General features: G+C 32.2%; 1 protein-coding gene across 2 annotated transcripts in view; it reads right to left on the bottom strand.

The window, feature by feature from the left end:
* LOC143063546 (uncharacterized) overlaps positions 1–16,177 on the bottom strand; it is an 84,407-nt gene that overhangs the window by 50,436 nt on the left and 17,794 nt on the right. For both annotated transcript variants that reach the window (XM_076235751.1, XM_076235752.1), the window contains exons 3-13: positions 13,971–14,092; positions 7,820–8,125; positions 5,951–6,158; positions 5,445–5,695; positions 4,514–4,727; positions 3,291–3,551; positions 2,784–2,915; positions 1,885–2,088; positions 1,395–1,652; positions 400–610; positions 6–175 (exon numbers count right to left, since the gene is read on the bottom strand). In XM_076235751.1, the coding sequence (XP_076091866.1) occupies positions 6–175; positions 400–610; positions 1,395–1,652; positions 1,885–2,088; positions 2,784–2,915; positions 3,291–3,551; positions 4,514–4,727; positions 5,445–5,695; positions 5,951–6,158; positions 7,820–8,125; positions 13,971–14,092 (2,337 nt within the window). The remainder of the gene's footprint in view (positions 1–5; positions 176–399; positions 611–1,394; positions 1,653–1,884; positions 2,089–2,783; positions 2,916–3,290; positions 3,552–4,513; positions 4,728–5,444; positions 5,696–5,950; positions 6,159–7,819; positions 8,126–13,970; positions 14,093–16,177) is intronic.

Genomic DNA, 16,177 nt, shown 5'->3' with positions numbered 1-16,177 from the left:
CTTACCAGACCAACCAGTTGTACAGTTACATGAGGCAATGACGTAGTTTGGATTGGATTCATTTCTCAGATTTTCATAGTCACATGTTCCGTGGTCACCCGTACATCCACTACACGCCATAATGATCACCTCTATAGCGTCTGCTGTTACACCATCACTGTCCACAGTAGTTACCCTGTAGAGTTTATGTAAGATAATTACACATTTATATACACAATTCAATCAAAGTCTGAAAGAAAATTAATATTCCTCAATTTACATAATATCATTACAAAATAAAATAGAAAATATATAACGAATACCAAATAACTTCATGCTATATCAAATGCAGCACATTCACATTGTTTCATTCCTCAACCCTAGAACTTTTTAAAAACAAAATACCTATGCAAAAGTTACCTGATTTTTTCTGTATCTAGATTTACAGGTGTCCATGTTAATGTCAAATTTCCTGTAGAATCATTAGATGCAAAAGTGCCTCCACTTGGCTTATCTATTATACTGTATATGAAACCTGGTTTATCATCCTGACCTTGGAAGTTGAAACTTATAGATTGATTTACTACAACTTTGATAGAGGGTTCTCCCTCTATTTCTGGTGCCTCATTTTCTGGAAGATAATGAATTTATGGAATTATATAACAGTTTCATCAAAAGAAAAAAGATCACTTAAATCAAGACAAACAGTCTATACATAACTATACAGAAAACAAAGATTGAGGAATATTAACCCCAATGTTTTCAAAGGAGCTTGTTATTGAATTACAGACGGGACAAGACCTTTGTGAGTAGTCTAGGTTGTTAAATCAAATCTCATCATCATTTCTAAAACTCTTAGTATATGATATGACACTGGACATTAAGCAACCAAAATCAATCATAAAACGACAGTTCCGAGATACAGTACTAGTTAGCTGAATCTGTTATGTAAATTTCATCACCATGTGACCAAATTGTAGATATGCATCATCAACAGGAACTCAAAAAGTTGTGTATTTGATATTCAAGGATGTTTAGGAACAGTTACAGCAAAAAACAGCAAGAAAAGATTAAATGTAACATGAAAGACTCAAATTGATCAAAACTCTGAAAATATCTTTCAACTTAAGGATATCATATTCTAATATTAGAAGACTTAAACTGTGCTAATTTGATTTATTCAAAAGTATCTGAATAACCAGATTCGGTCACTGTCAATAATTGTAGAAAGAGGGGATTTAATGTCTTTGAATATTAAACAAAATCACTAAACTCAATTCTCATGAATAGGGTTCTAATTGCTGTCCTTCAACTTCAAAAAAAATTAAGACATTCAACAATTTTACATTGAAAGCTTACACCTCCAAAATATGTAATATAGTCTTTAAAGTGTAGAAATAAAAAAAAAAACTTACGTAATTGTGCAGTTTCAGACTCGGCTTCCACATTTGTTGATTGAGTATCATCAGCAAATGACTGATCACCAGTTGCTAAGTAATCAAAGATACAAGCTTTATATTGGTCAGTACTGCCACCACAGACGCTATAAGCTGACTGGAGGGTACTATTATCAAATTCATCAATAAACAATGGAACAAAATCTTGGTGACTGTAATCAGCCCAGGATTTCCCATCAGTATAATCAAATATTGTATTGGTTGCAGTTGTCTCCCCTATAATACAAAAATTGTAATATTATAATTAAAACAGAAACCTAATATTTGATAAAGGTTGCTAAAAATTATGTAGTTGAGCCATTGAATTGTAAATACAATGCTCTTAAAACTCTGACCATGTTAAAAGTAAAGAAATTTTAAAAGAAAAGATTTTAAAAAAGTCATAAAAGATTTGTGTCATTTTGTTTTTAAAACTTACATCACTAAACATGAGATTTTTATTACTTACACAGCTGACCAAAATTGTTATAGATTTTTCTTTCAGAATCCACTTCACTAGATGTAAGTATATTTCCATTTGGTAATATAAATTCATTGGTTTTGTCGCCATCAAAGTTTCCCATTAGACCTTGAACTTGGCCTTTAAAATCCTCAGGAACTGATGCTGACAAAGTCAACTGCCGAGTTTTTACCTGAAAGTTTAACTGAATCCCTGCAAATATAAAGGATTATATATATATTTAATAAAGAAATATAAATCAATATTTAATGTTTTCCCCCATTTTATATACGTTTAAATAATTGTCAAAAATGGGTATTGACCGTAGACAATTTGGTAGATTCAACCTAGGTTTATCAACCATGTGTCAAAGATATTTACTTCTTTATTTCATTAAATTTTTCTTTCCAAGAGATATGTGTAAAATTACAGATATCCAAAGTAGTCTTACATTATCATTCAAACATTGTACAAATACTCTTCCTTAAAAAGGATGATAATTATTCGACAATGATCTGAGCTGTAAAAACCAAATACAAAATGTATCTTGGGTAAACTAAAAACAGTAAAGTCAACTTAATCTAATGGGCCTTTTTTCCAAATGCAATATTGGTATGATACCTGAAAACGTCCATTGCTATGAAATTTAGATTAACAAGCTATGTATTCATTTTTTTACATAAATAAGGCCGTTAGTTCTCCTGTTTGAATTGTTTTACATTGTCTTTTTGGGGCCTTTTATAGCTCACTATGCGGTATGGGCTTTGCTCATTGTTGAAGGCCATACGGTGACCTATAATTGTTAATGTCTGTGTTATTTTGGTCTTTTGTGGATAGTTGTCTCATTGGCAATCATACCACATCTTCTTTTTTATATATATATAGATTAAAAATGTTGTTATAATCACCTGACTCGGAGAAGGCAACAGCAAGTGAATGATTTTGACGTCTCAACACAATCCCAGTTAGAAAAACAGCAAAGTTATCTTCAGTATTAAACCGTGTTGTGTAGTCATTTCCGTTACCATAAACTACCATTGCTGAAATAAAGAAAGTTTTCAAATATTATAAAAGACAGGCCATAACAACATAAATCTGAATTATAGAACATTATAATATTTCATATACAATTAAATTTCTTAGAAGTCTCATATTATTCCTTAATATTGATTAGCTAGGGCATTCTGGAATTATCTTTTATTTCCATATAGAATGCAACATCCATTTTACATAATTACTTCAAAATGATAAAAAAATCTTTTACTTTTGACACATGTTAAACTGTGCTTCTTTCAAAATTTTAAAAATACTTTTAAGAGAAATTATGGTAACAATTTTTAAATAGTTCAGGTTACTAAAACAAAACAAAAATTTCATTTTGTTGTTTTTAAACATAATCAGGGTTTATAACTTACTTTCCAAATCACTGGCTAGTTCTACTTGCATAGTTGCATTTACATTTTCCGTGTTTTCTTTTGCAGCAAAACCACTAAATATAGTTGCATTTATTTTTTTTAGGTCAGTTCCATTCTTTGAAGTAGCTAAGTCTGTTCTAGCTTGAACTTCAAAGGTTACATTTTCATTTGTAATTTTCATCATTGTGTATTCACCCCAGCCGTTGAATGTGTATTGAAATCCATCCAAAGTGTCAACATGAGGATCCCCAAAGGTAAAGACTGAAAATATATACAAAATTTACCAATTGAAGTCATATGAAACGAGTTATCTTTAATTATAACGTGAAGGAAATTATAGAAAACATACATGCATGCATATATTCAAAACTAAGTTCTCTATGCAAATTATTTTACATTATTTTAGACTCCATAATGTATAATAAGCATATCTTATTTCATACAGTGATTGCTGATAGACAACTTCAGCAACTTATTCTCAGGACAAAGTGTTTGATCATTGAGCTTGATAAACCATTGCTCATAATTTTTTCAACTTTTTAAATAGTGGTACTTATAAAATTGTATATGAGAAATCGATATGAAAAAGCAAACATTTAAAGAAGCAATTCTTCACAGCAAAACAGAGTAAACATTTGTAACTGTAAACCAACATATTTTTGCGGATAGTTTAATTTAAGTTTTGTTCTTTCTAAGCTGTAAAAAGAAAAACAAAGGATATGGGATATCCATCCAGATATGGGATATCCATCCGGAAATGGGATATCCATCTGGATATGGTATATCCATCTGGATATGGTATATCCATCCGGAAATGGGATATCCATCTGGAAATGGGATATCCATCCACATATGGGATATCCATTCGGATATGGGATATCTATCCGGATATGGGATATTCATCAGTACATGTACAGCAATAAGCACACACAAAGAAAAAGAACAGTGCTTTTATTGCTGTTCTTCATCTCAAAGTCACAAAGAGGCAATCAAAATGGTGCAAATAAATCTCCCCTAGATGCAAGTCCACTTTGTGGTGATTAAAGTTGTTGATTTCAAATTTTCTTGATTTAGTTGAATAGACAGATCAACGTTAACATATACATGACGATTTATATTGGCATTGTTTTTCTTTTAAGGAAGGTCAAGAAAATAAGTTGGTTTATTATATATATATGGTACACTCATCTAGACCTATAAATCAGCAGAATATATGTACTTACATATACCAAATGGTGACCGCCTGTAACAAAATCCCACTGGTCTTACTCTGTAGTACAGATAACAATTATTTGATTTTTCACAACAATTTTCTTTAGGGATGACATTATCTTGTTGGTATGTAACAATATCAGTAAAAGGATTCCCTGTAACCATAGTACCAGCATCTGGACTATTCCTAAGCAGGAACCCATAGAACTGGTGATAGCAACAAATCTAAAAAGTTAAACAAAGTTTGTTATTTATATATTATCACTTTTGTTTGGTATGTCTGAGTGCTTATAAATGTTATACAAATGTTTTTTTCTTATACGAAATATGAACAAGACCTAGCTAACATGTAGTTTTTTGGTTTTTTATGTTTATAACATTTGAAATCATCAATTTATACTGTGAGGGTTATTTTATTTGTGGGTATCAATTTAATGGATTTTCAAAATAAATGTATGTATCAAAAGGTACACAAAGAAGAAAGGTAACAAGTAAAAAAAGTCATAAAAAATATGTTACACCATTCTGTTCATATATATTTTTGCAAATGTTATCAATCCTGAATTTATTTATCTAAATTTAAAGGAATTGTTTAATCATGATTTCTGGGAGGTGTAACACATGTCAGGGTTTTCTTTAAACATGCAATTTTATTCTTTAATTTGTAGTCTAAATCTTCATAAATTCATATATATTAGTCAAATCACTTCCAAGGTCCCTTTGTAGTCAAAGAAAAATTGTGAGGGTCTATAAAGGCTATAACATGTTTAAAATGTGTTTAGCATGGATAAAAGATGATAGGGAATGAAAAAGAGACATTTACTGCATTTAAACATCAGGTGTATGCTCTCCTATTCCAAACATCACAGGCAAACATGATGTCTTCATCTACATGGATTCACTTATGCACATTAATTAAAGCAGATATATATGTGTACTTACACGACTGATACCAAATCTGTAATTGGCAAAGCACACCGCATTATTTTGATATGAAAAGAAATAATATCTTCCATCAAAAACCATCATTCTCTGATTGCAAGGACAAATATTAGCTAACCACCATCTTCTACTTAACAAGTTCCATCGAACTGTATTAACATTCTTACGATACCATCTCACACACTGAGAAGCTGGATTCGGTGGTACTGGACCGTTTAAGTTAAGTGACATAAAATATACACCATTTGCACCTACAATAGAATTTTAAATACATGATTCAAGTAAACAATCAATGAATCATTTTACAGTTGAAAAAAAGTTAATTGCCTAATATATATTGTAGCTAACTAATGTACGCAACACAATTTAAAATTATCTTTAATAAAGGTATGCATAATTATTCAATATAAATTATGTGTGTGTTTTTAAATACAATTGTTGAATGTGACAGTTTTCCTGTTGTAATGGCATTAAATTAATATTTACAAATGTCACTATATACCCACCATCAAATGTGTTCCCTCTAAATTCACTAACGTCAAAGGCACTTCTTGTGAAGGAGTATATACTTGATTTGGATCCACCTAATCCAGAATATCCTATAGCACATTGTCTGCCACCAGGTGGAGACAGGATAGTGACATCCTTAAACAAGGAGTAAGCATAGGTCTTTTCACCATTTGTTGCCAAAATAAATTGAAATGTTACAGTTTTCTGAAAAGAGAAAAAGAGAATAAATTAATGTATATGAAATTTCACTTAAACAAGTATTTCCCCTGACTGACAATAGTTGTTAGAAGCATTCTGAGGGTGTCCATGCACAAAAGAATCAGTTATAACTTTAACTTGGTATAAGACAATTTCCATAATTTTCAACAGGACCTAGTACTTAATGTAATAATATGACTAAAAAATCTCTTTTCTTCTTATGGTTTAAAGCATATTGCTTTATGAAACATTATATTGGCACCATGAGAAAAATCATGTGAGGGTACTCATGGTAATATTAGATTTGGAACAGCTAAGCCTAACATGAACCTAAATAGTTGTTTCAGGCAAAGTCTGTCATTTCTATAAGGTAGGTTTGTGACTTCATGCAAATTCACCTTTTTCTATTTCTTTTTTTTTTCAGTTCTCTCTTTTTTAGGGAATTTTAATGAACTTACTGCTATATCAGGCTATCAAAATTAGGAACTGCAAAAGCAGATAAAGATTGCATTGGATTTTGAAAAGCAAGGTGCAATTAAATATCTTGAATACATACTAGAAAATTGAAGATGGGTAAACAAAATATAATACTTTTAATATCAGCATTATCAATTCATAATGTATATAGAGATTAATACATGGCCTTTTCCATATCAGCCTGGGTATCATCCCAAGACCCCCATATTAGCCCAAGACGGAGTCGAGGTGCTGATATGGGAAAGGCCATGTATTAATCGCTTTATCATATACTTCCGACAATAGTTTTATGTAAGGCAAATAAACAAATGCAATAACTAAAACAGTCAAAAACTTTATAAAGAAGTTAAATTATGAAACAAATATACTATAATTGTCCAACAACAGCATCACTACCTCCATATATATATATATGGTAACATTTCCTATAGAGGCATTTCAAGTTGAAACATTGAAAATTTGGAAGAGTTTTATGATCATTATTACTCCATGTTTGTTGTACTATAAAATGATTCATAATTGTCAATGGCATTTGTTAGCAAGTGCTAAACTTTCCCAACAAAAGTTCCCGTAAATTTTGACGTCGTCATAAAAAATATCTGACGTTACAATGGAAAAGTAAACAAACGATACCGGAAACACCGGAAGTAACTTGCACGAGAGGCACTATTATGGGTTTTGTGCCCGAGATGCACCTGATATGGGTTATCAGCCCGGGGGGGGGGGGGGGGGGGGGGAATTATGGCTTGTGTACTTCCGCTCATTACACATATGCAAAAGCTATCATATCAATGCTAAGTATATGATAAAATGATATATCAACCAAAGAGATGTATATGATATTCATCCTTGGTTATTGGCCTCAATGAATATCATGTCTTTGTGGTTCATAAATCATTTTATCAATCTCCTTAAAAGTCAATTCTATATAAAAGGCCAAAAAAAATATGTGTGAAAATTTCCTATTACCATGATTACATCTTTGAAAAAAATAGGGTAGGTAGGTAGGGATTTATTTTTCTTATTTTACATTTTTTTTTAACATTGAGTCTATGAGAGGGACATTCAGACTTTAACAGTGCTTATTAAAAAATGAAACTTTAGAGTAGGCTATTTTTAAGCTTGAAAAAAAGGGTAATAGGAAACATACATCATTTTTCATTTGGCTAAATCTTACTGCATGTACTTACAAAATCACCATATAGCCTTGCATTTTCCCATGTAGCAATATACACACAAGATGCTGAAAAGTCACTTGTTCGAGCATAATAATTGACATTAGAAGAAACTTTATTCAACACTGAATCAATCAGTGTTCTATCTCCATTTTCATCATCATCACTATAGAGATGATAAAACATCTTCTCCGTTGAACTAGATACAACCAAATCCGTCCATAATGCAGCTATTATATCTCTATCTGTAAACAAGCTCAATTCTCTTGGAACATACGAAGTATATCTGCATCCCATGCATGCTAGACCATTTGAAGAAAACTGTGAATGAAAAGTAAAAGTTAAAATGAATATACAGATTGTGTTACGACTTAAGAGTAATACATGTAGGTATTCACAGTGATTCAGCATTCACAATGATTCAGCATTCACAATAAATTTTTTGAGTCCACAAGCCTGAAGCTAATTTTTTGGAAAATTTTAGTTAGATTCTGTTGGCTGATAGAAAGAGTAGGACTTGTTGTTAAGCATGAAGACAATCGTTGTATTAACTATATCATAGCTAAACTATTCATTTCTTATATTTCCCCATAGTATTTTAAAAAAGTTATACACATCTTATAAGCAAATTCATGATATATATGATACATGTAATATCAAAGCCACCTGTACAGACTGCCACAGTATTTTTCTATCCTCTGAATACCCTGTACTGTATTTGTTAACTTAGTGACATTTATGGATGACAACTACACAACTACAAACAGCACTGTCAACAGCCCATGCCATGTACGTATGTGGCAGACTACCCTATATTATGTATATACTGTGGATTCATTATACAGTCAGGGGACTTACTTAAATAAGTGATTTTCTAAATCACTGATTCAAGTAACATTATTTCCATAAAGGTTGGAAGTTAGAGTTGTCTTTCTTTAATAATCACCTATTTAAGTAGTACAAATTAATCACTAGAAGAAGTGATTTAATTTTATTTTAGCTTTAAATATAGAATACTAATGACCCAGGGACTAATTATGTTTCTAAACTTATCAGAACCAACATCTGTGTTGTCTAGGATGACCAGGTCATTTCAGGTGATGACCTTGTACTGAATCTAGGATAATGACATAAAAATCACTTGTTTAAGTATCAGACCTCAATTTCCTTCCCAAAAATCACTTCTTTAAGTATCATTCTTTTAATAACCCCCACTAATTTCAACACCCCCGAACAGTGAAATTTTTATCGCGAACAGTAGAATTTTATTACATAATCTGAAAGATGAAACCTTGAACTTCACAGGAAAAATACCCCTACTGCTGGGAAAAATCTTTTAAAAAAGTATCAGTTCATTAAGTAAAGCCATTATTATAGCATTTTTTCAACTAAAATAGAATTTTCAGCTAAATGATAGCATCAAAGTCATAAACCTTGCTACTTAAAAGAAGCAAAAAGTAATTTTTTTTAAATTTTACTAATTAAAAGATATGATTTAAACCTATGTGTTTAAAATTTTGAAAAAATTACAAAATTCCAATTTGTGACAAAACCTCGAATTTGCTACTCAAATAAGTGATTTAAAAATCACTTATTTCAGTAAGTCCCCTGACTGTTATAATTTGTTGGATACCAATTTTCGTGGATTTTGTGGGTACAATGTTAACCACCAATTAAAATGTTCAACGAATTGCAAATTTGTTGTACGATTAAATGCAGACTATGAAGGCTGTCTCATTGGCGATCATACCACATCTTCTGTTTATAGAGTTTGTACTTTGGTTTTTTTTTCAAATGTACATTGTAAAGAAGATATGATCTGAACATCAATCCTAGTACAAGCTTATGCTAAAAGATCATCTACGTCAGTGGCGGATCCAGGGGGGGGGGGGGGGGGTTGGGGTTCCGGGGGTGCGCACCCCCCCTTTATTTTTCCGATCAATGCATTTGTATCGGGACATATGTTTTGCACCCCCCCCCCCTTGCACCCCCCCCCCCCTTTGCCCTGGGTTAGCACCCCCCCTTCCGAAAATTCCTGCATCCGCCCCTGATCTACATTAGCACTAAGATAGTACTAAGATAGTGACAGACTGTCAAAACAATGAACCCTAATAACGAACGACAGGCGCATTTTGTTGTCTGGGGAGAGAAATCAACACATAATTGTGATATTTAAATTCGTCCCAAGGTTACTCGTCCCATACTGATTATTACCGTTTTTTCCTTATAAACTTGAAAAATTATTATTGGAACAGTACAATTTTGACTTATGCACATAAAAAGAATGCAAAGACAGTTTGTAGATTGTTTTGTAAAGGGAAACGAATAAAAATTTCCTTTGTTCTTGTGCTGGCCTCTTAACTTAAGCATTGACAAAAATATATTTAGGACAAAATTCGTATGTGTTAATAGCTGAGACTTGATACAGGTCTCTGGTAATAGCAGGGAATTTTTATCTAACGAAAGTATAGGAAAGTATTTGATAATAGTGTTCTTAAAATTGAAAAAGGTCGACATACAGTGTTATAAGAAAGAATTTGCCCCATTAGTGTATTTAATTAAGAAGTAGAAGATGAATTACATTTCACTTTAAACTGCACAAAGTTAAATACAAATAAAGAGCCAGTATTTTCTAAAATTAATGAAAGAGTTCCCTTTTTTTTTAAATATGACTATTGAAACAAGATTTAGATATTTTATACGTGTGGTGTGACTCAGGGACTTTCTATACTAACGTTAGCACAGAAAGTCCCTGCGTGACTGATATAATTTAGAATTACTGTTAAATTCGTAAGTGACGGTGAGACTGATATAATTAAAATAACTGTTAAATTCGTAATTGACGTGTACAATTCTAGAATGAATGCTTTACTTATCATGGTTATTCAGTAATAAATAACTTTGTGTTTAAAAGTACAGATGAACCACCTCCTCAGAAGAGATTGGTTTATATTATTGTTACATTATTTTCTTTTTCAGGAAGTTCGCTACTCAGTTACAAACTTTTCATAAAATTATCATCTATTGATAGGGGATAATAAAGGAACCAACAGACTGAGAGCGAAAACAAATATATAGGTCCCAGTGGCGGACCAAGAAATTTTTATAAATGGGGGCCCACTGGCTGCCTAAGAGGGGCCCGATTTCGTCACGCTTCAGTGATTCCCTATATAAGCAACCAATTTTTTTTTTCTCAAAAGGCCCCCCCCCCCTAAATCCGCCTCTGGGTCCGTGTGTTTGTTTTCGAGATATTAGCCATTAAATTTTGGCGGGAAAATGTTCTCTCTTGATTTTTCATAGCTTTATCATTGACAAGTTTAAGTCTTCAAAATCTATTAAAAAATAACAATGATTTTATATGACTTTAACAGGTGGCTTATAATTATATATGTAAAGAAAAATGGGAATTAATGAGCAAAATTTTTTAAGGCATTTTTTTTTTGATAAAAGCAGAGGATTCCGAAAATCTAAAAGAAATTCCAAAACATGACAAGCGAACATTCTTAAATTGTACAATGCAGTTTATAAATATCAAGGATAATTTGTATAATATAGTGACAGTCTACACTGGGGTAAAGCTGGTGACCGTATCTGCATTCACGGTCATCTCAAGATGTCGGATGAACAATTAGGTCAGTGTCTGTATTGTCTGTTTAAGTGTTTCTATATTATTTTCTTAATAAAACATACATTGATACGATGTAAATTTATAAAACCTTCACACGGAAATCACTAATTACTACCGAAAAATGTGCATGAAACAGGAATTTCGATTTGAAAAAAATCGCTCAGATGACCGTAAATCACAATCGAGATGACCGTAACAGAATCAGCGATTCATAAAAGGGTGACCGTAATTGGTTTTAAGATGACCGTAATTTGTAAATGATGAACGTTACTTTTAAAGGATGACCGTCAATTCTAACAAATAATAATCCGTATTTATATAACAACTTTTTTTGTATCAAACGATTAATCGTGTTGGTATAAACGTATTTATATGAAAATATTATCCTATAGGTATAGAAGAAAATAAGACGTGCTTCAAATACATAGTTCACCATATGTATCTTTTTTTACAGTAGAGGGCTTAATCTTTAAATGAATTTGCAACAAGACATGCACATGTTAGGGGGAGGGTTGGGATCCCGCTAACATGTTTAACCCCGCCACATTATTTATGTATGTGCCTGTGCCAAGTCAGGAGCCTGTAATTCAGTGGTTGTCGTTTGTTTATGTGTTACATATTTGATTTTCGTTCATTTGTTTTTACATATAAGGCCGTTAGTTTTCTCGTTTGAATTGTTTTACATTGTCTTATCGGGGCCTTTTATAGCTGACTATGCGGTATGGGCTTTGCTCATTGTTGAAGGCCATACGGTGACCTATAGTTGTTAATGTCTGTGTCATTTTGGTCTTTTGTGGATAGTTGTCGCATTGGAAATCATACCACATCTTCTTTTTTTTTTACATGAGCAATTGGGAAAAACATGCAACAAAAAGGCAATAAAATGACACCTTATAAGTAAAATTTAAAAAATGCGGTGTACAGCCTCAAACTACAAGTCAAAAGATTTTTTTTTTATTTCTGGGATTTCTTTTAATGACATATAATAAATGCACTTTTTTACGCCCCACCTTCGATAGTACAGGGGCATTATGTTTTCTGTTCTGTGCGTCCGTCCTTCCGTGCGTCCGCCGTCTGTCCCGCTTCAGGTTAAAGTTTTTGGTCGGGGAAGTTTTTGATAACGTGGAAGTCCAATCAACTTGAAACTAAGTACACATTTTCCCTATGATATATGACAGTTTTATCCCATTTTCACGGTCTATTGAGCATAGACAATGATAGTGTCGATGAGACATCCGTGTACTAGGGACACATCCTTGTTTCTTCAACATTTCGTCGTATCGCTGTCAATTTTTATCAAAATTTCTACGTCGTTTTAATAAATATATCATTGTTTACGAGACATATGCAATTTACTATCATTGTCATGAACCCAAAATACGGCAAATAGTTAAAAAGAAATCTATGAAACATATCTATATCCGCTAACCAAGCCCCTATTGAGACAAACTCAACAAAAACTGTGAATACAAATACGGATATTTCTTAGAATTGACGGTCATCCTTTAAAAGTTACAGTCATTCTTTACAAATAACAATCATCCTTTACAAGTTACGGTCATCTGTTTACCAATCACGGTCATCCTTGTTATATGTTACGGTCATCTTGAAAATATTTTGATTATAATTTACTGTCATCTTAGCGATTTTTTCAAATCGAATTTCCCGTTCATGCACATTTCTCGGTAATAATTAGTGATTTCCGTGTGAATCTTTTATAAATTTACATCGTATCAATGTATGCTTTATAAAGAAAATGATATAGAAACACTTTCACAGACAATACAGAAACTGACCTTATTTTTTATCCGACATCTTGGGATGACCGTGAATGCAGTTACGGTCATCAGCTTTACCCAGTGAGTCTATATAAAAGTCCACAAGATTCCAATCCTTCTTACTATATAAAATCCTTGTAAATATGGACAGATAATTATGTTATGTTTGTATTTTTTAGCGCTTCATACAAAATGTACTTCGGTCAACGCTTTTACACCCCAATGAAGTTACATAAAGAAGCGTACACTTCATAATTACAGTTGGCTTGTGGCAAATACATTTTGTAACTGCTCGAATACATGATTGTTTTTTTGTAGTTTTAATATGTATCAAATGCAACTAATTTTTTTATTTTTTTGCCATTATGGAAACTGATCAAAACTACAATAGATGAGGTGTCGAAGGACCTTTTTCGTGACGTAGGGATTAGGTCTTTAATTTCGCGGGTATTTCAGGATTTACACTTATATTGTGTTGTGCTTAGACTTTATGAATTTGTGATTAATTTTTCGAAAGATGGCTTTGTTTTTTCAGGAATTCTAAATTCAGCGTTTAATTTTCTGTGAATTTCAGATGACATCCTTCTATCCTCTCCTAGGTTGAATAATCAACAGTATCGCATAGCTAAGGTAAGCAAACCTTGAAACAACTAGTGAATAAAAAGGAACAAACACGGTTTTAAAGATACATGAACGAAAAACAAATTTGAGTTTGCTGAACTGTAAATGACATGAAATGTGTAGAAGAGTATAAACTTACTGTCAAGTAGCTATAACTGTCACCCAAGAAAGGAATTGATGTGAAACATCCTAAGTTATATGTTGACACATCATCTCCGTAAAGTCGTGAATCACCAGTTGTTTCTCCGAATGCCATAAATTCTGGAATATTGTAATACATGTGTTATTAACATCACAGAACTAAATGACCATATAAGAGTTCGGATGCCTGTCCGGCCGATAAGTACTAATTAACCTCGTTGAAGCCTTTTTGTTTTGCCTACTTGTTGTTGTGTTGCAGTCTATAATTGTTGTTTCTCATGTAAATTATTTGAGTCGCATATAACCATAATGATAGATGCAAAAAGATTGCAAATTATGACTTTTAAGATTTATTGATTGATGACTTTAGCAAAAATAACCGGGACATGAATACTAGTATTCAAGATGGTGACGAGTTACATGTTAATGAAATATGTACATATCATATACGGTGCTTTATACTAGAAAAAAAAACCATTGAGGTATTAGCAAGCAAGTAAATAGTTAACAGGAGGACATATCAAATAACACGGACGCAATAGTTTCACTTCGATTCATATTACTTTCCACTGCCGCATGATTAAAAAGTCTTTGGTTTGTAATGACCAATTGAACCGACATAGTCCTGCATTTGGGGACAATAAGACATGCCAGGTTAAAACTTATACTGGTTTTCTGTTCATTGTTTTATGTCGAATTATTCGAAAATTAAGGTTTTATCTGATTGCAGATATTTATTGGCTCAGTCAGATTCGGGATAACTTTTTGGAGTTTTTGTCTACGCTCTTCAACTTCGTATCTGATTTGATCTTGAAATTATTTGAATTTAGCGCCACTGAAGCGGTTTATGTAGAAAAAAACGCCCGTCCGCGACTGCATTTAACACACTAAACTATGAACCGGGTGTTTGCAACCACACAGTCTATGCCACTATTGGTACATGTTTCCTCTGCGAGACACCAGTCATGTGTTTGAATGAAATATCATTGATACGACCATTTTGAAATTTACTTGCTGTTTAAAAAGCAGTGGGCAAAACGCTTATATATATATACATCTGACATAGCAGTAAAAAGTATAACAAAATCATACCTCATTGTAAAGTCTTAAAGAGAAAGTCCATTAAAACGGACAAACTCAAACTCTGCTTCGAGTTGGAAAAAAGTTGCATGGTGTCACGTGGTGAAATTATAAGCCTTATATATCTTTAATTATTTTTTGGTCGTACACTAAATATGAAAATTAGCCGTATGTTACTGATGACAAATCACAATGTTTTGAATTCGGTTTTTTTAGTTAAGTACAATGCATGCATATTTGTTTCTGAAACTTTGAAATAAAAGTTACCCCCCCCCCCCCCCCCTCAATACTGAAGACAATGCGTAGTTAAGATGTATGTATGTTGAATTATTTTTTTTAAATCTTACAACATATTTGTTTATTTATAATCGAGTTTCGTATGTCGATAAAACCAAAGAAATGCAAAACTGTCACGGTTCATGTACCTTTTTCCTAACAAATTGGCAAGGTAACACATTACAAAGATTTTTTTACTTCCAATCTCCAACCTTTAAAATGCTGTTACTTTCTTCAGACTGCATATAAATTAATAAAAGAGGTATATATAGATAGATAAAAGATTAATCTTTTAAATGAATGCAATATTTTTGTTATGCAATCATTATGTGCAATTAATGGCAAAATCTTGGTCAGTTCACTTGAATGAATTTAGCTCTTTCATCTCTATAACTATACAGGAAATTTCAACGAAATCTTAATCAACACAGCAGGAGCTACAAAAGGGTGTCTCAAATTATCCCTATCGTGTTCCATTCTCTCATAAATCTCTAATTAGTGTAAACATCATTACCACATAAAAGTAGATAATATTTGATTCGGTGTAAAATTTGATCTATACATTCTATCCAAAATCTGAGACACTCTTTTGTAGATAATGGCTCCAGGAACAACATATGATAAAATCAACCCTCTCGGGATATCAATGAAGAAGCTAATTTCAACTGAAAGTGGAAATTTCTTGTAAAATTTGGTAGACACAGTTAGCATTATAATTGATTACATAATTGTAATACTAAAATTGCAATAATTTTGAAAGAGTAATCTGTTAGCTATCCATAAATACCACATTTATAACTTTTCCAGCATTATAAAGAAAGTTACAGCATTTTGAAACTGGGGAATTGG

Source organism: Mytilus galloprovincialis, chromosome 2, assembly GCF_965363235.1.
Source record: "Mytilus galloprovincialis chromosome 2, xbMytGall1.hap1.1, whole genome shotgun sequence".
NCBI lineage: Eukaryota > Metazoa > Mollusca > Bivalvia > Mytilida > Mytilidae > Mytilus > Mytilus galloprovincialis.
The sequence above is the reverse complement of the archived record's forward strand: the minus strand, read 5'-3'. Positions and strand labels throughout refer to the sequence as shown.